Consider the following 24,122-nt stretch of genomic DNA (forward strand, 5'->3'; position numbering starts at 1 on the left):
GGGCATACCTAGTGTAAGTAACCTCGCTTAACCCCTCGCCGAAGAATGTAATTGATACCAGGCCATACATATTGCTTGTGTTAGTAAAGCAATTTAAAAAGCATTTTCAAATTCGACTTCCATCAAATCGTGAGAACTCACAAAAAGCTCACCCCAAACAGGTTGACAGTGGGGGAGGTTTTCTTGGGACTTGGCTCCTGCTAAAGCAGCAGATGAAGCCCAGGAGAACTTTTGACAAGCTCCAGCTCCGTCACGTGTCGCAACCTTTCCTGGGTTTCCTAAGGCACCGGAGTCATTGACCCATGATGCCCTTGCTGCATCTCAATTAAAGCCGGGCAGTTTGGTCTACCATTGGGTTGCCCTAATGTTCCAAAAGCCAGAATTGAACATGGAGGTTGAGCGATTGCTACTAACTAGTGTAATAGAATGACGCTTATCTTGCAGGAACTTCATTGGTGGCTAGAAGGCTTCCAGACACAATTCAAGATATTAATGATCCCCTACATATCCCAAAACGAATCACGTGTTGTTGTTGAGTTAGTAACGTGGTTGTTAAGTGAATCTGCCTTCCCCATTTGACTTTTGCATGTCAGAAGGCTGCAAAATGTGTCACATGGCCCCGGGACACCGCAACGGTCGTAAATACGAGCCAGTTGCCCAGTGTCTGAATCTTGATCACATGACCATGGAGATATTGCAACGGTTGTAAGTGTGAACATTGTAACTTTTTTTTTCCAGTGCCGTTATAACTTTGAGCGGTTACTAAGCAAACTGGTGTAATTAAAAGTCTTTTTTGGGGGGGGGGGGTAAATTGAAAATATTGATATAATCGAGGTGATGCAGCTAGAAATGTATTGGGTTAGGTACAGACTTAGCAATACACAAAAGCAGAACAAGTGAAATCAATGTGATTTATGCTAGCCATTATGTGTCACTTAGGGGCGTGACATAATTTGTAGTCATTTTGGTGTAGCACACAAGTCAATGTATTAAAAATTACAGCCACGTTACCTGGAGCAACTGCATATACATCAAAATTCTTGATCCCTTCTTCTCTCAATAAAACCTCATCAATAACGAAGTTGCCTGTGAAATCTTTGGGCTTTGATAAAATACAATAGGCAGCGTCTGCTAGAATGTCCGTTTTCCTGCACTGTTTTTCCACACCAGCTCCTCCCAGCATATCCATTGCAGAGGTGTATATAGCTAAAAACACAGAGGAATGAAGAGGTTGGTTTAATAATGGTTTTTTTTTGACAGTATAGGTGGTACCTGGCTCAATAGTAGCAACTGTGAGAGGGATCTTACCAGGCCCAATTCCAAGAACAGTTTGTTTTGGGCACCTCCATTTCATAATGATTATTCTTTCCACTCCCATCAGTACATTGGAAAGAAATTATGTAAAGACGTTCAGGATCCTATCCATCCACTGGCAGGATAACACTCTGAAAACAAAAAACAACTGGACCAAACTTGGAGTGTGACTCCCAATACTTGCAAAAATGGAGGGCAATCAAAAAAAGAGATAGATGGAAGATAAAACTGGCCTGGTACAAGAATAGATGACACAAATAGGAGCATACAAGAACTCAACGAATGGAGAAATGATGTCCAATAGCAATAGCACTTAAGACTTACATACCGTTCCATAGTGCTTTGCAGCACTTTCTGAGCAGTTTACAGAGTCAGCATACTGTATTATCCCCAACAATCTGGGTCCTCATCCTACTGACTTCGGAAGGATGGAAGGCTGAGTCAACCCTGAGCCGGTCAGGATCGAACTGCTGGCAGTGAGCAGTGAATTAGCCTGCAATACTGCATTCTAACCACTGCGCCACCATGGTTCTTTTTCCATCAGGTCATGAACAGTCAAATGGAGTTGAATGAAGGAATGAGATTGTAATCCAAACTTACTTAGCACTTTAAAAATCAGAAGCCAATCGGTAAACCTTTCAATAATAATAATAATAAAGACTCGTACCTGTTTGAGGCCATAAAGCATTAACAGCAACTTCTCCTCTAAATTCTTCCGCCATTCCCAGCACACACATGGACATTCCGTACTTAGAAATAGTATAGGCTAAAAACAGATCACAAAGATTCAGTCCTTTACAACGGCTGAAAGTTTAATTTCCTTTATACCCAGACACAGCCTGCTATATTTCATAAAACAACAACAACAACAAAATCCCACTGTGAGGGGAGAGAAAGATAGAAAATGAAGCAGAGGCATCTGCTTTGTCACTGTGGGAAATAAAAAGCTGGCTCAGACCCACTTCTGATGTGATCCACCAAGGATACCTTATCTGCTTTTTTTTCCACTTTATGGGAATACAGTAAACAGAATGTAATCTCATAAATCAGAGTTCCCCAACCTTTCCAGCTCTGTGGACCGGCGGGGGGAAGGAGCAGATGGTTCCGTGCGAGTGGCGCATGCGCAGATCCATTTGCGCAAGTGGCACGCACATGTGTGCCCGCTGCTCACACAAATGGAGAGCACTTGCAGGCCCTTGCCCGCTGCTCGGGCAAGTGGGGATGTACATGTGCACGAGCTCGCTGTTTCCATGGCCCAGTTGCAAACAGCTCACGGCCCACTAGGGGGCCGCAGCCCAGAGGTTGGAGAACCCTGCCATAAATGGATGCTCCTTGATACTGTATGCAAGTCTAAAAAAATATTACCAACTATCCTAATGAAAGGAATTTAACTCTTGACACGGGAGCCCAGTTTTGTAATTGCAATTTCAGGTAGTCCTCAACTTATGACATTCACAGTTACAATGGATACTGAAAATAATCAGAATTCAAAGTTCTGACGGCTGCCCCCCACGCACACATACAACAACTGCAGTTTGGACCCCATTTATGGTGATTTGCTGCATCCCAGTGTCACATGACTGTGATTTACAACTTTTTTCGAAACTGGTCTTTACTTCTGGTTTTCAATAAAAAAAACTCCACCATGAACAATGGTTTCACATAACAACTACCACTTTTGCTTAACCACCACAAAAAGATGGTAAAATTAGACACAGTCATGCAATGACTCGCTTAACGAACGCTATGGCTTATATTAATAATTTTGGGCTCAATTATAGTCACAAGTCGAGGACTACCTGCACTAGATAGGCGCTAAATATTCTGGCTAGTTGACTACATGGCACATAGAAAAAAAAGAGACTAAACCCAAGGGAGCAGATGATGACTGTATCGCTGAGCACAAACACACATACTCACAATTCCATTTTGGGATAAGCAGCATTGTGAAAAGTACAATAAACAAGTAAGAAACAATAAGCCACCAAAAGGAACATATCTGATAAGAAAAGGAAAAAAGAAACATAGCTAAACCTAATTTACACAACACCATTTGCTACAATTTTCTACTCTTTTCTCTAATTGAAAAATATTCCTGCTTTCATCATGTCTATACACTGCATGTCACGCATTTCCTTTTGTGTTCTCTCGTTCGGTGGATTTCACTGACTTCCTCTTTCACAATCTTCCCCTTTCTCTTGACCCATGTACTCTTCCAGGTAGCCTTTTGTTAACAATGGAAATTGGGACTGGAATTGCAGTGCTAAGTCAGGGGTCCCCCAACCCCCTGGTCCTTGGACCGCCACCGGGCCACGGCATGCCAGAAACTGGGCCACGCAAAGAAGCGAAGCCCCATCCACGGGACGCAGGCAACATGTGAAACCACGCCCCCTCTGGTCCATGGAAAAACCTCCCTCCACGGAACCGGTCCCTGGTGGCCAAAAGGTTGGGGGTCGCTGCATTAAGTGACACAGCTGTAAAGTGCAATGTCACTTGGCCCCCACTTAGTGATGGAAATTCTGGCACTTTCAATTGAGGTCATTAAGCAAATCCTGCGCCATTCTGAAGTGCAACATCATGCCGTCCCTATTTGCAAGCTCCTGCTGGCTTCCCCAATGACTTTGCTTGTTTGCTTATTGGAATCTGGGGTTGAAGGTCACAAATGGCAATCACACTAACCGTTCTATTTCACTTAACAACTGTCTCACTTAGCCACAAAAATGTGGGGCTCAATTGTGGTCATAAGTCGAGGACTAATTATACCTAGACCAACTGGCCCCAATGCCAGGTTAGCTGCTTTGCCATAGTTGTCAAGTGAATCACTGCAGCTGTTAAATTAGCAAGGCGGTTGTCAAATGGATCTGGCTTCCCCATTGACTTTGCTCGTCGCAAGGTTGCAAAACCTGATCCCACGATCCGAAGACACTGCGGTCATCATAAATAGGAGTCAGTTGCCAAGCCTCTGAATTATGATCGTGACCAAGGGGAGGCTGCAATGGTCATGAGTGTCAAACAAAAACCTATCACAAGTCACTTTTCTCAGTGCCGCTGTTAACCTCAGTGCTCCCTGTACATGCTTCAAGAACATGAGTGTTAAGCCAACAAAAGCAGCAACATTTTGCAATAACCGCTGGCTGATCTGCCTGGCTCTCAACCTTCACCAACTTCCTTCTTTCTATCACCGCATAGGATACATCATCCCTGTAAGACTAAGGACATCCTTCTGCTATGGCAGAAGCCTTTCCCGAGACAAGGCAAGTTGCTGGGGGGAGGAAGGAAACAAGGAAAGTACAAAATGAAGAGGACAGCTTCACTCAGCAACATATTGTTCTGAACCAGCCCTCTTCTAGCAAACCCCTATTCAAAAAGAAGAGACTGGAGAGCGTCCAAGGCTAAAAGGCTTCTGCCAAGATTTAATTACGCAGTTAACAAAAACACTAGAGCTTGTCTTCTCAAGCGGAAAAGTTGCTTTCAGCAACCAGCCCCTCCCCAAACACTCCTTTTATAGAGAGCTCAGGGCGTGGTCTCCCTGTGCCTCCTCCCGAGGAGTCTCACAGCCTTTCTTTGTTTGTTCCTGCTCGACTGCCTCCTGCGTCGGGCGTCCTTGAACAGGGCCAGCTGTGGGTCATCTTCCTCCGCACTCTCGGGCTCACGCAGCTGAGAAGAGGTCCCCGGCTGAGGGCTCTGCAAAGCCTCCAAATCATCATCAGCCGGTTCGTTTCCCTCCTCCCCCACATCTGAGTCATCCGATACATCGGACCCGGCTGTCAGACCCACAGGCTGGCCCTGAGTCACAACACATATCCTTGCAAAAGCAGCATGATTTGAACATTTCTATGTTCTAGCTAGAGCGTCAGTCCATGTAATGATTAAGGTTACAGGCTTGACATCATGAGACCAGGAGGCACAAACCCCTTCTAGGTGACCTTGAGCCAGTCGCTCCCGCTCAACTCCAGGAAGGACACGGTGGCAAAACAATTTCCAAAAATCCTGGCCAAGAAAATTTCAGGGACTTGTCCAGCCGGTAGCCAGGAGTCAGTGCTAATTCAAACACACCCACGTGTCCTAGATACAGATCTTGCCTAGATATTATTCTAGTCAGTATAATCTTTCTGAAAATTGGGTAAACGCATCTCCTAATCATAATGCTGCCTGCTGATGATGCAATTACATCAGCAAGTAATCCAGCTTTAAAAGCGGTTTGCCATTTATCTCTGAAAAATAACAATTAGCGTGACAGCTTAACCAAGGCTATCAGTGAAAAGAAGGCAGGTGGAGCTCCCTCCTAGATTATTAATTGGAGTGCTTTGGGGTGTGCCACAGTACATGGTCGAGCCATTCCATACAGGGGAAAGAAAAAACAAAACATCTTCTGACCTTTTGACTAAGAAATTAAATCTCACTGGTGACTTTAGAGTCTCTGCCAATAATATCCCACATATAAGAAAATCATTTAGCTTAAGTCCAGAAAAGTATTTGGGTATATATGCATGGTTAGATCATAAAGGATTGTAAGAGACAGAGAGAGGGAGAGGTTATATATTTTATATTGCAACATTATGACATATATTTTAAATGTTAAAATGTACTTTGGAAAGTATAAAGGTAAAGGTAAAGGATCCCCCGCACATGCGTGCTAGTCGTTTGCGACTCTAGGGGCCGGTGCTCATCTCCGTTTCAAAGCCGAAGAGCCAGCGCTTGTCCAAGGATGTCTCCGTGGTCATGTGGCCGGCATGACTAGACGCCAAAGGCGTACGGAACGCTGTTACCTTCCCACCGTAGTGGTCCCTATTTTTCTACTTGCATTTTTACGTGCTTTCGAACTGCTAGGTTGGCGGAAGCTGGGATGAGTAACAGGCACTCACTCTGTTATGCGGCACTCGGGATTCGACCCACTAAACTGCCAACCATCTGATCGACAAGCTCAGCGTCCTAACCCACTGAGCCACCGCATCCCTTGGAAAGTATACTTAGCAGAAATCTTGACTATAAAAATATAACCATAATAAAAGATCAAACAAGCTGCATTCTTGTAGAGAGGGTACTTCACACCTGAACAGGTAACAGGAAACTGTCATAATACAAGGGTAGTATGACCGTAGGCAGCCTTGTCATTTACAGCCCTCTCTAAGTAGTTTATACGAGTCAGCATGTTGCCCCCAACAATCTGGGTCCTCATTTTACTGACCTCGGAAGGATGGAAGGCTGAGTCGGTCAGGATCGAACTCCTACCAGTCAGCAGTCAGCCTGCACTACTGCATTCTAACCACTGCACCACCAGGGTTCTGCTAAAAGCCTATGGAAAGGAATCTTCTCAATTAACAGCCAGTACCTGGTTAGAGTTAGACAAGGGTCTACGCCACTCAAGTGGGATTGGACTTAGTACATTTGGGATTACGTAATGACTCTAAATTGCTCCCTTTTTTTACTTCTCCCCCTAGCTCTGCCATTTATTTTCTTACAGCAACTTCTAGTTTCTCAGCAAGGATTTTGTTAGCTAGGGAAGTCTGGGAACACATGAACAAATAGCTTCAATTATGCAATCACAGTGGCCTCCTTGAAAGTTTTTGTCACCTCACGCCCAGGTATACAACTGCTTCCTTCATATAGAAAAAAAAATTACTAGCAGTGAGCAGTAAAAGTGTACTTACCACAATGGTTTTTGAACCAGATAGGATTTAAATTGATGGGTGGGCTGATATTAAGGATGTGACCGATCTTACTCTTTTTCAAATAAGGAAGGCAGAGTTTAGATCTGAGGATATAAAAAAAGACACAACAAAGATTTGGAACTCTGGTCAGATTTTTACCTTTCTACCACTGCTACTATTCTTGTTCCAGGTTGGAGAAGGATGAGTTTAAATTATGCATCCTGTTGTTGTTTTTTAAAAAAAAATAAAAATAAAAATAAAAATAAGCAAATTCATAATAACTGTTGTAGTTTAGTAATTAAGAAAGAATCGTAAAAAGAATTGCTTTAGGAGTTCTTTCTAGGCACGAAAGTAAATAAATACAAACATTTGAGAGCAGAATGAAAACAAGGGAGCATCATTATCCATTTGTGACATCTTAAAAGCAGTAGAGCTTCTGACTTCCTTCTTTCCAAAAGGTCTGCTGGAATCCATGTGTAAGCAGAATCAAAGAACACCAATAACAAATTAAGTATGAGATCTCTCTCCCACGTAAGGAGGGTTCAATATTGCACGTATGTGGGAAGTTATTTTAAGTAATTAACTTTCTATCCTTTCACAATAAAAATGTTGCCAACCCATTTAGCATGGGTCTAATATTTGACTTGCCCTAATATTCTCTGTCCATAATTGCATGAGTGCAGACTTGATCTCCTGCTTCGTTTGTGGAATCAAACCTCTTCTCTTAATCTGTAACAATTTTCCTCATCCATAGCAGTTGCAACATTATATTTTTGGAGGTCATGACAAACAAACAAAAATAAAAAATAAAATAAAATAATCAAGTGCAGACTTGATCTCCTGCTTCGTTTGTGGAATCAAAGTTCTTCTCTTAATCTGTAACAATTTTCCTCATCCATAGCGGTTGCAACATTATATTTTTGGAGGTCATGACAAACAAACAAAAATAAAAAATAAAATAAAATAATCACGTGCAGACTTGATCTCCTGCTTCGTTTGGGGAATCAAACTTCTTCTCTTAATCTGTAACAATTTTCCTCACCCATAGCAGTTGCAACATTATATTTTTGGAGGTCATGACAAACAAACAAAAATAAAAAATAAAATAAAATAATCACGTGCAGACTTGATCTCCTGCTTCGTTTGGGGAATCAAACCTCTTCTCTTAATCTGTAACAATTTTCCTCATCCATAGCGGTTGCAACATTATATTTTTGGAGGTCATAACAAACAAACAATTTAAAAAAAATAATAAAAATCGAGGCAGAAATATTAGCATTAAATAAAAATTAAATAAAAGTTGGAAAAGGTCCAGTGCAAATATATGAAAAGCGAGCAAGCATATTGCAAACTTTATTTCAAGGGATGAGAAATAACGGCCTAATGCAATTTCAGAATTTTCCCCAAAAAGTTTCTAAGAAAGAGATGGACAGAATTCATGCTGCCTAAACTGCATTGCTGAAAGAAACCTGAGTAAAATTGTGCTAAATTGCTTAAAGCTGCTTGAGAACATTTTAGTGGATTGTATAAAATTACATTTACAGTCTCCCTTCTTCTCTCCTCAGTTTTTGTTCTGCAATAACAGGAAAAAAGATCCCTTCACCACTTAATATATTACAGAATTAAAATAAAATTAATATTGATGCTCCACAATAATAAAAGTATCCATGCTACTTTTTTGCTAGTGATAACATTCTGAACACAATCACAGAGAAAATGTATCACTAGCACAAAAAAATATATAACAATAAATGCTTCCCACACAGAAAAACCAAGAAGTGTGAACAAAAGTATCGACTGAAATATTTTCACACAGGAAAGTTATTTTATTTCCAAGATAATTTATTCTGAGAAACATGTAGTCAACACTGTAAAGCCACCGTTTTTTTCTCACTAATTATCGATGATTTATATTTCTTTCGTACAAAATCCTTTTCAGACCTGCAACGCTTTTTTTTTAAGAAACCACTTCCTTTAAGAAATGTGAAAATATGCCTTGTACATTTTGAATGTAGTAAGCTAGAAGAAAGCATAAAGAACAATATATTAAGGAGAAAGTGTTTTTAGAAACTTAGGTAACAATGATATCTTAAGACACGATTCTGAAAGCCAAGGTATTCCTTGTATGAATAAAAGATTCCTATTTTCCTTGTAAAATGCTTCCAACACCGGTTACATTGGCAAAAAAGAGCCTTGGTGGAGCAGTGGGCTAGTGCCTCCTTAAGTAACACCAGCTGCCTGCAATTAGTGCAGGTTCAAGTCCCACCAGGCTGAAGGTTGACTCAGCCTTCCATCCTTCCAAGGTAGGTAAAATGAGGACCCAGATTGTTGGGGGCAATTAAGCTGACTTTGTAATAATGCCGCTTGGGGTGTGTGTGAAAGCCCTAATAAGCAGGCATATACATAGAATGAAGGCTACTGCTAAGCTTGTAAACCGCCCTGAGTCTTCGGAGAAGGGCGGGATATAAATGGAATTAAAATTAAAAAAAATAAATAAAAAAAATAAATATTTATAATATGTTCTTTCCTTACTGGCTTTTTATTCCTCTCTGAAAATACAAAGAGATACACGACTAAAACAGCAGTAGTGGTGGCAATGGGCTGCAACAGAAAAGGAAAATCAGCAAAGATAAACTTTTCTAGAAATCTGGATAGGAAGGTAGGAAGAGAAGAAAGCTAAGAACAGGACCTACAGTATTTAATATTTGAATGGGAAATTACCAGGAATTAAAAGCACACTGGGAACTGAAAAAAATCCTTTAAAAAAAATCACAAGTTTTGGACTGTTGCCAAGAAAATTAAATGGATGGTTCCAGTATGGAAGGCATAAGAGACTGGCAGATGAAGCGACATCAAAAAAACAACAACAACTTCACATTGTTAAAGGCATTGATTTAGCAATCTGGGTAGTCACTGTTATCCAGTCCTGAAATAGAACCTTTATACCTGAAAATATTTATTTCTACAATTCTCTTAAATCGCCATTTCATTTGTAAATTGCCTAAACTTCGTGTCTGAGGGTGGAGCAAGGAAATGTGGAAAGAGTTTCTCCAAAATGTGTTTTCATTTATTTACTGCCAAAACATATTAGTCATCTCAAAGCCGCAAGGCAAAGAGTGATGAAGAAAAATTAGCTAAAAATACACACAGAAACATCAGCAATAAATTAAAGCAATAATTTGACAGCTGTTAACCAGAAATAAGAGGTTGATTAGGAGGCCATATTGCAGGTTTTTTTTAAAAGAGACTCAAGGCAAAAAAAAAGTCTTCGTCTGACCTCTAAAAGGCAAAACAAAGGCAACCTTAGATCAACATCTCTGGGAAAAATACTGTAAACTGAAAATTCCTATCTCCATATAGTCACTTGGTGCCCCTCAGCACATAGGGAGATTTGGAACAAGGACTTTAAAGATTCTAAAGCTCAAATATAAATATATGGGAGAAGAGACATTCCTTCCTCCAATTTCAAAGCCGCACTTAACAATTGCAATTGGGGCTGGCAATTCTGTCTCAAAGCAATGTGGTCATTAAGTGAAGCATCACCTGACATGCCTGACGTGTGAGTTCCATTGTGGTCAATAAGTGAATCACCACAGGTCATTATGCCCAATGTCACATGACTTATGACTTCCAGTTAGCTTCCCCTTTGACTTTCCTTGTTGGAAGATGGTCTGAAGGTCACCAATAGCTATTTTGGAACTGTGGGATACATACAGATAGTCCTCGACTTACGACCACAATTGAGCCCAAAATTTATGTTGTTAAGTGAATTTTGCCCCACTTTACGACTTTTCTTCCTATGGTTGTTAAGTGAATCACTCCAGTTGTTCAGTTAGTAATGTGGCTGTTATACGTGAATCCAGCTTCCCTATTGACTTTGCTGGTCAGGAAGTCACAAAAGCTGATAGCATGACTCCAGAACAGTGCAACCGTCATAAATATGAGTCAGTTGCTAAGTGCCTGAGTTTTGATCATGTGATCATAGGGATGCTGCAACGGTCATAAGTGTGAAAACTGGTCATCTGGTAAGTCACTTTTTTAATGGGCTGTAACTCTGAACTACCTGTACCGTGACTGTTTTAAGTATGCTCCAGTTATCAAGAGTCTTAATCGCAATCTCAGTTATTAAAAGCCCAAATTGAAATCACACAAGGGCAGATATGCTGCAAATGTGATAAATTGGAAGACTAAATCTACTTTTTCAGGGCCATGGTAAGTTTGACCACTTGCTCAACGAGGCTCTTATTTACTAGTTTTCTAGATTGTTTTTGTCGTGCCCCAGCATACGATTTGTGTGTGTTTGTGTGGGTGTACGTGTGTGTGTGTCCCAGAACAAGTGCACGCTGGGAAGCCAGATTCCATTTCCTTTAGCATTTGGAGGGAAACAGAAATACCAGAAAGAATCCAGCCTAATCTGTGGCATATGCTCATCTGAGGACAAAAACCACATTCCAAACACACAGCACTGCTGGTGAGATTTAGATTTATCTGTATTTGTTGATTGTTATGTCCACCAGTAACTCAATACTGCTTATTTTGTATTTGGATTTTTATTATATGCATTTCTATTTTTTTTTCATGTCACCCAACTTATTCCTTTAATAAAGCATTCAGATCTACGAACACAGTCTGTTTTATTGGAGGATAGGTAGGTTTGGCTGCATGTCGAGATGCACACACAGTAACGTGCAGTAAGGACAGAACAGTCTTCCTTGCCCTTCCTAGTTTGTATCATCTGAACATTTTCTCAAGCCGTTCATTTAATTCAGGTTCTTTCTAACCAAACATTGAAGCAGTCTCTAAGGAGCAACGGAGTCAACCAGAAACATGTTTCATTTGTAATGTCTCTCGTTTAGATGCGGGGGATTAAAAAAATAAATAAACTGGGTGCATAAATCTCAATATTTCAAAAGAGGCATTATCCACAATCACTTTTTAAGTCCTTACATGGCATGGGTCCGGAATACCTCGGGGACCACCTGCTGCCGGCGTCGACTCCCCTCCGCCCTGTGCGTTCCCACAGAGAGGGCCTCCTCAGGGTGCCACTGGTCAGAGAATGTCGACTGGCGGCCCCCAGGGGGAGGGCCTTCTCTGTGGGCGCCCCGGCTTTATGGAACCAACTGCCGGTTGAGCTCCGGACGGCACCGGATCTTCGCTCCTTCCGGCGCGGGTTAAAGACCCATTTATTCGAACAAGCTGGCCTGGCCTGATGGGGGAACCTTAGGGTTTTAATAGGTTTTATATTTTGATTGTTTTAATTGGGCAATTATTTAATCTTTTTTTTAACTTTTGTATTTCTATTTATATGCCCTGTTCACCGCCCTGAGTCCTCCGGGAGAAGGGCGGTATAAAAATTCAATAAATAATAATAATAATAATAATAATAATAATAATAATAATAATAATAATAATAAAATAACTTACGTAAGGTAAGTTCCTCTTGTGTTAGCGCTCATCATAAGGTCCACTTTTTTCGTAGGTGTCTCCAGCGTTCCAGTTAAAGAAATAGCACTTGCATTGTTCACAAGAACATCAATTCCTAGTTTTAAAAACAAATCAAGTTAATATCTGAGAACTCATCTTTCGATCTAGCAATTTGTCTATTAGGCATTCATCGTTTAAATAAGCTTTTAATAAATGCATACGTTTAGTATATATTTCAGGACTGAACACAAGCCATTACCTCCAAATTTCTGAACAGCCAGCACTACTGCATCCGCAATTTGATCTTCTTCCCTTACATTAACAATACATGGTAAAGCCTTTCCTCCAGCTGCTTCAACTGATAAAAAAATCAATATAGTCAGTCAACTTAAAAAAAAAGAATCAACCAGCTGTAAAAAAATGCAAATTTAACTGGATTTTGAAAGAAAGTCTTCAAACTCTCCAGAGCTTTAATGTTACACCTCAAATTTGGAAACAAAGAAAATAGAACTCTGAGATTACAGAATTCTTGGAGATTCAATTGCCATAAATCATGATTTCAGCACTTTTCCCTTTACTTCCTCCTCTAGGTTATCCCCAGTTTAATGCAAGTCCCAAATGTTAAACAGGAGTTAGCTTTATATACAACTACGTGAAACAAGTCAAGTCCATGAACTACAGCTTATGTATATTTATATGTATCGTTATGCTTTTCTCTTGTGAAATTGATTGATGCATTGATGTTTCCCTGTTTGAAATTATTTGTTAATCTACTCAGAGAACTCTGGTTCTTTAGAAAATTAAAAATATAATAAAATAATAAAATAAATCCAAGACGGAAGGTGGCAGATTCATTGGATGAAATAGGAATTTTCAAGCCCAAAGCTCTGCTTGTCCAGTGATGGTGTACAATTATCAAATTTTCAAATTAATACCTATTTTTTTGTCACTAATGAAAGCAGTTATAGGTTTCTCAGAATTGGCACCAATCTGAATAGAAAATAGGGTCTCTGCTTTACAATAAAGTAGCTTAAAAAAGAAAATAGTTATACTTTCCTGAGACTAAATAGTTAAAAACTTAGGCAACAGTTTAAACATCAAAAATCCTTACTCTATCTGTACCGCAAACAATTCAGACATTTCACTCACCCCAGATGTAGCTCAACACAATATTGCTTGAGAAATGCATTTCCAATTTTGTGTTTGGCCTATAGGACTAATGCTTTGTCTTTCTTATTAGATTGATTAAAGGATTTGTGTGTGTGTGTGTGTGTGTTTGTGTGTGTGTGTGTGTGTGTGTGTGTGTTTGTGTAAATTCCTGGTCTTGGAAATCTGACCGATGATCCATTTATTGCTGAACATCACTGTTTGCTTTCTTCCAGACAACACATAATCTCAAGATGGTTCTGTTGCTGCTCAGACCTTGTTTTGTGTTTAGTTTCTTAGCTTATCTTAGAACCTTCTAACTTTGATATCTGCTTCCTTTGTTTGTAAAGCATGAACTCCTTATCTTTTTTGCTCATAAATATTTGTGATCTCTGGTTTCTTGTGGTTTGGCTTATGTTTGCTTTCTCTGATCCCTTTAGCCCATTTTGTTTCAGATTTGGAATGTGGAAGTGTTGGTTTCCCTGTATTTCTTGTAGTTGGCAGCCCTCACTGGCTGACGGAGGAGGCACATAAGCTCTGTGACCTGCTAAAGGCTCCTACTTTGAGCAACTCCTTATTTTGCTTGACAGCAACATCATTCTTTCCAGATTCCACTTCTATGCTAAACTTATGCTTCTAATTCTGTTTAGATTTTATCAAGTGTGTGCACACTAGGCTATCTTGCCTCTGGCTAAAGGGACCTTTAATTAGCATTTTTATTCAGAATCTCTATTCATTATTTATTGTGTAAAAAAAAGGGCCCTTCTCACCACTATGTGTCTTCCTCAATCTCAAATCCTCTGCCAGGGTCCAAGGAATTTCAGAGTTTTGTGGAGTATCTTAACTGTTCCTAACACTGCGCTCTTCTGGACAGAGATCTCTAATGTTCTTCTTGGGATCTGCTGGAGCCACTTCCACAGCTTAGAAGTCACAGGCCTAAGTGTTCCTACCATCACTGGTACCACTTTGGCTTTGACTTTCCACGTCCTCTCAAATTTTCCCTTCAGGTCCTGGTAGTTCTTTAGCTTTTCATACTCCTTTCTAATGCTACTATCACTTGGCAATACAACATCTGTCACTACCACAGCCGTCTGGTTATTGTTATTCTTTCTCCCACAGTATGTTGTGTGTTGTGTTGTGTGTGCATATATAGACAGCATTGTCAAGTGACAGATATATGAATGAATAACAAGGATGAGAAGAGGGGGGGATGTATATCCAAAAATATGTTCATCAGAAAAGGAATCGCTTTTCAAAGTTAATAAACATGATTACTTTTAAAGTTAATCACAAGCTTAGTTATAACTCATCGTGATATGGCCAAACCGTGAGAAGCTGTAATCTGCAGTTATGTATAAAAGGTAAAGGTTCCCCCGCACATGCGTGCTAGTCATTTCCGACTCTAGGGGCCGGTGCTCATCTCCGTTTCAAAGCTGAAGAGCCAGCGCTTGTCCGAGGACGTCTCCGTGGTCATGTGGTCGGCATGACTAGACGCCAAAGGCGCACGGAACGCTGTTACCTTCCCACCGTAGTGGCCCCTATTTTTCTACTTGCATTTTTATGTGCTTTCGAACTGCTAGGTTGGCAAAAGCTGGGACGAGTAACAGGCGCTCACTGTTACGCGGCACTTCTGATCAACAAGCTCAGCGTCATAACCCACTGAGCCACCGCGTCCCTGCAGTTATGTATAGGGGATGTTTACTAGATATTGTGTAAGCATCCCTTTGTGACTTATTTGGGGTTTATTCTTCTTAGTCCTGCCTGATTGAGTTGTTGCAATGTGCATTGTATGCATGCCTTTTGTTTATAACTACCTGGGACAAAGAAACTTCAGTATTCTATGCCTAGCATAAATTCTTACTGTAGACTTTGCCATGTTGCTAATACAGTTTTAATGAAATGACCTGCATTGTTTGTATGCCTATCTTGTTAAATGTGTATTCATCAAATGTATTTAGCCTTTGCACCTATTTCCTAAACTGGGAGTTATGACAGGGGAAAAAATTTAATTCCAATAGAGATAATTTCAAGGTCATCCTTTGGCTTACACCTGTGAACTCCCCAGTGCAACACCTTAAGCATAAGCCCACACTTTGTTCTTTGTTGCAGATCAATAAAACCTATCGCACAATTACACTTTATGAATAGTTTAGGCAGGGAGGATAGAGGAGAATAGAGCGAAGGGAAGAATGGCTTTGAGTTATACCACAGCATTCAACTCTGGGTTGATTTAAGCAGAAAACGCCCCTTGAGGAACCAACAGAATTGAAACAAACTGGCCATGTCTGTCCATCTGTCAATTCAGTTGACAGATCAAGTTCCCAAATGATTTGGAGAACTCAGCGGAACTCAGATCGCCCATATGTCTCTTTCTCAAGGCTTACTTTCTTCTGCAGCAGTATAGATTGTTCCTGGGAGTGTGCGGTGTGGTACTCCCGTCTTAGCAGCTATAACAACATTTGCCCCATCCTTTGCTGCTTTCAAGGCAATCGCTTTTCCAATGCCACGGCTTGCACCTGTTATAAAGAGAGTGCATCCAGCCAACTTCCTAAAAAAAAAGAAAAGAAAGAAAAATAGAAAAATCAGGAATGAAAGAAGGATGTATCCACGCATGCAGAAAAAAAAATTATTTAAACATTAGAAAAATAGAGAATCTTAAATCTCAGTTGCTTCAAGTTGGTACGCGTCTGAAAATTTTAATTTCGCAACTAGATTCAAATCCAGTAACTGGGAATATTGCACTGCTTGTCTGAGAACTTCACATAGCTGTCAGGAAGGGCATCCAGCCAGTAAACACATGTATTGCATGAATTGGGCAAATATGCATATTTACCTAGATTTTTAGCATTAACTACATGGCAAAGAACACTGATAGTGTAATTTCCAGTAAAATTATTATTATTATTATTATTATTATTATTATTATTATTATTATTATTATTATTATTATTATTATTATTATTTGGAAGGGACCTTGGAGGTCATCTAGTCCAACCCCCTGCTCAGGCAGGAAACCCTATACCATTTCAGACAAGTGGCTGGCCAGTCTCTTTTTAAAAACTTCCAGTGTTGGAGCATTCACCACTTCTGGAGGCAGGTTGTTCCACTGGTTAATTGTTCTAACTGTCAGGAAGTTTCTCCTTAGTTCTAGGTTGCTTCTCTCCTTGACTAGTTTCCATCCGTTGCTTCTTGTCCTGCCTTCAGGTGCTTTGGAGAATAGCTTGACTCCCACTTCTTTGTGGCAGCCCCTGAGATATTGGAACACTGCTATCATGTCACCCCTCACCCTTCTCTTTGTTAAACTACACATACCCAATTCCAGCAACCGTTCCCTATATGTTTTAGCCTCCAGTCCCCCAATCATCTTTGTTGCTCTTCTCTGTACTTTTTATAGAGTCTCGACATCTTTTTTACATCGTGGTGACCAAAACTGGATGCAGTATTCCAAGTATGGCCTTACCAAGGCTTTGTAAAGTGGTATTAATACTTCACGTGATCTTGATTCTATCCCTCTGTTAATGCAGCCTAGCACTGTGTTGGCTTTTTTGGCAGCTGCAGCACCCTGCTGGCTCATATTTAAGTGATCGTCCACTAGGACTCCAAGATCCTTCTCATGGTCACTACTATTGAGCAAGGTACCACCTATACTATACCTGTGCATTTGATTTTTCCTGCCTAAATGTAGAACCTTACTTTTTTCACAACTGAATTTCATTTTGTTAGATAGCGCCCAGTGTTCGAGTCTGTCCAGATCCTCCTGTATCTTAAGCCTATCTTCTGGAGTATTTTCAGGACAGTGTATTAATTTCACCCCACGAACATCACCAATTCAAACTCATCCCAATACCTTTAAAAAAGTTACCCCAACACAACTAGAGCTCACCTTATAATCTTGTCACTGGACCATCTAATTCAGCTCTGTCTACTTTGACTGACCTGTGCTCTCCTAGGTTTTTTTACATAGGGCTTTTCCCAATCCTACTTAGCAATATTAAAAATGGAATCTGGTATGGAATATGGAATATGGTCGACTTCTTAGACTTAAGGAGATCTTTGCTTCAATCCTAAACCCAAGAAATCATAGGAACTGTTTGTGGCCTTAGAAACACTATCAAGAATAATGAGCATGAGCATACATATGCACTGCTAGAAGCTAAATGCCAAAAAGATCCAGGACTGAAAATTAATCTTCCTATGAATCTGTTTCTCATTTGCACTTACACAAAGTATCTTCTATTTTCACCAAATGTCAAACTATTCTTCATTTCTGCTCCTCCCACCCCAGATGCACAGGTAGCTCACAGATAACTGTTTTTTGGGGGGAAACCCTCAAACTTTCTTCTGATTAAGGTAACTAGCTTTAAATTGTAAGCCGCCCTGAGTCTTCGGAGAAGGGCGGGATATAAATGGGATTTAAAAAAAAACTAGGATGCTTGAAACCTTCTGGACAAGCAGATATCAGGCAGATATTAGGGCTGTGCTCTCTTCAAACTTTACACTTCATTTATTCAAAAACATTCTTCCTTTAAGTCCTGTGCTCCTGTTAACTTTCTCCTAGAGCCAGCTTTATAGTATGGATGGTAATATCATTTTACTCCTTAAAAAAAATAAAGACTATCCCAGCGCTATCAGGATCAATTTAACATACTGCAAGTTAAAATATAGTTTACTATAAAATCATAAAGAATAACTGTGTGGTCACTAAATGCTGACACCAACTTGATACCATGAGACTTGGTGGTGCAGTGGTTAGAACGCAGTGTTGCAAGCTAATTCTGCCCGCAGCCAGGAGTTCGATCCTGACAGGCACAAGGTTGACTTAGCCTTCCACCCTTCCGAGGTTGATGAAATGAGGACCCAGATTGCTGGGGGCAATATGTTGACTCTGCAAAGTGTTTAGAGAGGGCTGTAAAGCACCATGAAGCGGTATACAAGTCTAAGTGCTATTCCTATTGCTATGTGTTGAAGAGGAAAGCTCAAAGAAACTATCATTAAGAACAACCCTAACTCTGAGAACAAGTTCTTAAGAGTAACCTAACTCTATAACTTTAACTAAAACTAAGTAGTCCCTTTCAATGGAAGGAAGGTAAAGGTAAAGGTTTCCCCGCACATGCGTGCTAGTCGTTTCCGACTCTAGGGGCCGGTGCTCATCTCCGTTTCAAAGCCAAAGAGCCAGCGCTTGTCCGAGGACATCTCCATGGTCATGTGGCCGGCATGACTAGACGCCAAAGGCGCACGGAATGCTGTTACCTTCCCACTGTAGTGGTCCCTATTTTTCTACTTGCATTTTTATGTGCTTTCGAACTGCTAGGTTGGCAGAAGCTGGGACGAGTAACAGGCGCTCACTCTGTTACGCGGCACTTAGGATTCAACCCGCCAAACTGCCAACCTTCTGATCGACAAGCTCAGCGTCCTAACCCACTGAGCCACCGCGTCCCTAATGGAAGGAAGAGATGAGCATAAACTAAAACAGAATGTACGCAGAAGGCATTCATAGTGCTCAAAAGGAATGTAATCTCAGTGTGCTCCATTAACTCTCATAAACAAAAGATAAAATTATTGGAGGACTATAAATAAGTTCTAGCCTGGGAACAATTTGTCAAAGCTCCTGTACCTGCAGTTATGAATGCAAAGAAATGCAAAACTTGACTGACTCCATGAAACGGCATGTACAAACTACGCACCTTTGAAAATACTGTAGCGACCATGTGTGCATTACACAGGAATTTTCCAGAATAACTATTTTTACCACATAACTTTTTAAAAGAAATATAGGCTTATTTTTGATGTCCACAGATTTCAGAAGAGTTTCTCTTAGCTATTTGAACAGTTTCTTTATTTAATAAGACTCATTAGAGACGCGTTAACAAGACTTAATAAGTAATTTTACTTCAGTGCATTTGCAATAAAACTGCAATAAAATAAAACAAGATAGATAAGAGTAGAAATATTTATTTTATAATTTCATTTTGCTCAAGACATCCCACCATGAGTGATAATAAAGAGCAGTACAGATCAGTTACACTGACTTCTTTTATGTCAGGAGAAAGCATGTGGGATTTAGATGACTGTCTACGTACAATGTCATCTTTACTGTTTAAGTGAGAAAAACCCCGAAGCTGCCAAAAAAATGAGAGACCTGCAACTATAAGATACCCTCCCTCACCACATCACACCTTTACCCTCTGTCACCAATGAATAGGCATAAATAGGCTTTCATTAAAAAATAGTAGACTAGAGCACGGGTCGGCAACCCGCATCTCCGGAGCCGCATGCGGCTCTTTGAGCCGTCTCCTGCGGCTCCCAGTCTCCCGGTGCGCGCACACCTCTTTGAACGGGCAGTGGTGCGTGCGCACCTCTCCAAACCTTTGGAGAGGTGCGCGCGCACCTCTCCAAACCTTTGGAGAGGTGCGCGCGCATCTCCACCCGAACAGGCAGTGGCGCCGCTCGTTGGGAAAGCTGCCGCGGCCCGTTTGCACAGCTGCCGCGTTCGTCCATGTTTGGCGAGCGCAGCGTCTCCCAACGAGCGGCGGCGGTTTGGAGAGTGCACGCACACCTCTCCAAACCGCCGCCGTCCCGTTCGGAGGTCTGCCACGCTCGTCAAACATGAACGAACGCGGCAGGTCTCCAAACGGGACGGCGGCGGTTTGGAGAGGTGCGTGCACACTCTCCAAACTACCGCCGTCCCATCTGCGCAGCTGCCGCGTTCGTCCATGTTTGACAAGCGCGGCAGGTCTCCAAACAGGACGGTGGCGGTTTGGAGAGGTGCATGCCACCATCCCGTTGGCATCCCGTTCAGAGGTCTGCCGCGCTCGTCAAACATGAACGAACGCAGGTCTCCAAATGGGACGGCGGCGGTTTGGAGAGGTGCGCACGCACTCTCCAAACTGCTACCGTCCTCTGCACAGCTGCTGCGTTCGTTCGTGTTTCTTTCAAACGCAGAGGAATGCAGCAGCTCTGCAAACGGGGTGGCGGCAGTTTAGAGAGCTCCGCAGCTCCCCAAACCTCCGCCTCCACATTTGAAGAGTTGCTGCATTCATCAAACGCAGAGGTTTGGAGGTCCCGGAAGGGGGGAGGGCGCTCGGGTGGCTCCAGCGGTGCCCGGGCTGAAGGCGCCGCCGCAACCCAGTGCCCGTCGCCTGTGAGTCCGTCTCTGCCCCCCCCGTAAGCTGGCGGCACTGGGCAGCGACAGGTGCGTGCAGCTCAGGATGCGGTGCGGGCGTAGGGGGTGGTGTATTTTTTGCTTGCTTTGCGCATGCGCGTGCGTGCCCACATGCGCGCACACATTTTGCGGCTCCCACTTTTTTGTGTGTATGACGGAACCGGTTCTGAGTGGCTTTTTTGCTGTTTCGGGTTGCTGACCCCTGGACTAGAGCAACAGATTATCAATGAAAATAACATACAGAATTTGCTTCTGCAATAACCCCCCCCTTTCTTCAATGAAGTGGATTACTTATTTCAGCAGAACACAGGTAAAGGCAAAGGTTCCCCCGCACATGCATGCTAGTCGTTTCCATCTCTAGGGGCCGGTGCTCATCTCCGTTTCAAAGCCGAAGAGCCAGCGCTTGTCCGAGGACGTCTCTGTGGTCGTGTGGCCGGCATGACTAGACGCCAAAGGCGCACGGAACGCTGTTACCTTCCCACCGTAGTGGTCCCTGTTTTTCTACTTGCATTTTTATGTGCTTTCGAACTGCTAGGTTGGCAGAAGCTGGGACGAGTAACAGGCGCTCACTCTGCTACGCAGCATTCGGGATTCGACCCGCCAAACTGCCAACCTTCAGATCGACAAGCTCAGCGTCCTAACCCACTGAGCCACCGCGTCCCTAGCAGAACACAATCCATCAACAAAAGCATCTATCTTGGGGCTGATGATAAAACACATAAGAAAAAAGTGTTGTTTAAATTATTATTATTATTATCAAATGTCCAAAGAAGTTGTTTGCCCGAATTTTGATGAGTGGAACAATATCCCTAATGATCCAATAGAAGGAAGGATTTGATTTCCCTTATTAAAACAGCTGATACAAGCGATGCATTATTTAAAAAAGTTAGAAACAGTTTTAAAACTTTTTTTTTAAAGTGGGAAATTAACTCTAAATGCCGACTAGTCTATGTGACTCCATAGAGAACTGTAGAACTAGAGGGAGGTAATCCATCCAGTTGCCAGGAGTCAAGACTGACTTGAAGGTACACACAAACACACATTTTAAAAACCAGTAATATACTAAAAGTGTTTATTTGATGGAGCAGATGGACCTGTCACTGCCAGAACGTATGCTTATTGATTGGGTCAACTTACGCAATCGTATGTCTCACGTATATGACTCTGGGCAGGTCCCAACAATTAAAAAACATCAACAGATAAAGCAAAATATAAGCAAAAACAGCCAAAACACATAAAACCATAGTCATAGTGGCTTCTGGAAGTTCGATTTCAGTGCTCCAGAGCAAAATAAAGGGAAACAGCTATTTCGTTCTTGGCTACTGCAAAGTTCGTAAGAAATATCAAGCCAAACCTTGAAAAGAACAATAAAAAAATGACAAATTCCAAGCAGAAACAAACCAACCAAAAAAAAAGCACTATCTCCAACTCATTTTCTTACCAATACTCTCGCTACCTGAAAGTAATGCCGGTACCGGTGTGACCTGATGAAAGCACACTATGAATTCAGAAGCAATACGTTCTTCTTTAAAATTTAAAGAAAGCCCCCTCTCTCTTTCTTTACAATGTTTTATCCAAACAGCCAATTCTGAATCCATCTCCTCTTTCCCTGCCTCTTGAACTAGGGAAGGTCAAATGTGAGGGTGTTGTTTTTCCCCCCAAAATTACACTTCTGCTTTGGGGTTACATTTCTTTTATCTGATCATTACTTTCCTTATTTCAACTCTTCCTTTTGTTCCTTAAGGCTATTTTTACAGTCCATTACATGAGGCTTTAGACAAGCAGAAAGGATAGGGATCTAAAACACAGGTTGTCAAGCTCACCAGTACCCTGTCCATTTCATCAGAACCAACCAGTTCAGACTCATGCCAGGTGACTGGCAAGGCCTCATTTCAGGCAATTCAGTCCAACTCTGAACAAATTCAAGTGATTTTATTTGAGAGATGCCTGGAATAATCCTTATGATGGTCCCTAAGTTTTCCCCAAAACTTTCGCTGCCCAGGAATGATTGGATCACTTTGATCAGGATCACACAGACCAGTTATCCACAGGTGTCCTTGTGGCCTAAGAAAGACTGTTTTGTTTTCCTGCAGTGAGCATGAATGTGTACAGAATCCTTCAAGGGCAATAAAACCCAAGTGGTGAGTAAGGCCTCAATCGTCCCAGGAATAAACCCAAGCTTCCCCCGGAACCCTGTAGGATCTCTGGCAGGGACAAATCAAACAGGTATGCGTCTCGGCAGAGGTGTACAATCTCAGAAAACTCCAAGCCCAAAAGGAAACAATATTTTCACAAGGGATAAATGCTATCTTCCAAATCCAGATCACAATGCCACTACTACAAGAAAAAAAGAAACCAAGTCCAATGTGTGGCAGGTCTAGGACAACTCACCGCGGCCAACTCTCAGTGGGACAGCTCACTATGGCCAACTGGCCATGGGACAATTTCCCGTGGAACAAGAGTTACACTCAGTGCTTTTTTTGTAAAAGAAAAAGGTGCCGGAACTCACACATGTCATACAACTCGCCTTGCCTACCCTAGAAGGTTCCATCCAAAAAAGGTGCCGGAACTCCGTTCTGAGCATTCTATAACAAAAAAAGCCCTGGTTACACTAATATCGAAGAAGTGTTGGAATGGAATCAGTAAAAGAAAGGGTGCCAAAGGAGGGACAAAATGAAATGTGAATGACAAAAATTAAAATCATTTTAAATTATTTTAATTAATTGGAATTGTTGAATTGTTCTGCAAGTTGGCTGTGGCAAGTTGTTCCATGGCAAGTTAGATGTGGCGAGTTGACCCATTACGTGTGTTGCAAAAAAAACCCCTTCCCTAGCCAGAAGCTGGCTAAAGATAGCCTGACTCATGTCCACAGCTGCCATCAACTCCTGAGTGGCTTCCAGGTCTGCACCCAGGAACAGCAAGCAGATTAAAGTCCTCCAGAACCATAAGTTGGGGAAACTCCTCTACCTGATTACAAACCTTAGCAGCTCAGGTAGAGAGGTTGCCATATAGGAAGGCTGGTACATGAGCAACCGTGCCTTCTAAGCTCTGTGGCTGAACACTTCACAATAGGGTCTCACTACCAAGCTACCTGTTGAGCAGCAGCCCTAGAAGCTACCAGGATCTTGTGGATAACAATGGATATATTGCCAGCCCAGGGTTCACATACATGAAACCCAGTGGGATATCTCCAAGAAAATAACCTCTCCCTCCGTGCCCAGCCAGGTTTGAGAAATGCAAGCAAAGGCAGCCTTCTTTCTCTTCCTTGATTAGATGGGGATGAGGGAATCATGTTACAGGCTGACCGATATTAAGCAACAACAGTTACAAAACAGAGAAAACACCCAAATCTCCAATTCAGCATCATTGCCAGCTCTGCAAATAGCAAGGGCAGGAATACCTCAATGCTGATCTACCCAGGTGTA

General features: G+C 41.8%; 1 protein-coding gene across 1 annotated transcript in view; it reads right to left on the reverse strand.

Annotated features, from left to right (window-relative positions):
- HSDL2 (hydroxysteroid dehydrogenase like 2) overlaps positions 1-24,122 on the reverse strand; it is a 33,076-nt gene that overhangs the window by 5,874 nt on the left and 3,080 nt on the right. Inside the window, exons 2-7 of the mRNA XM_083351449.1 lie at positions 15,920-16,083; positions 12,649-12,747; positions 12,390-12,504; positions 6,966-7,069; positions 1,982-2,080; positions 1,012-1,206 (exon numbers count right to left, since the gene is read on the reverse strand). Of these exons, the coding sequence (XP_083207575.1) occupies positions 1,012-1,206; positions 1,982-2,080; positions 6,966-7,069; positions 12,390-12,504; positions 12,649-12,747; positions 15,920-16,083 (776 nt within the window). The remainder of the gene's footprint in view (positions 1-1,011; positions 1,207-1,981; positions 2,081-6,965; positions 7,070-12,389; positions 12,505-12,648; positions 12,748-15,919; positions 16,084-24,122) is intronic.

The sequence above is a fragment of the Vipera ursinii genome (genome assembly GCF_947247035.1).
Source record: "Vipera ursinii genome assembly, chromosome: 2".
Lineage (NCBI taxonomy): Eukaryota > Metazoa > Chordata > Lepidosauria > Squamata > Viperidae > Vipera > Vipera ursinii.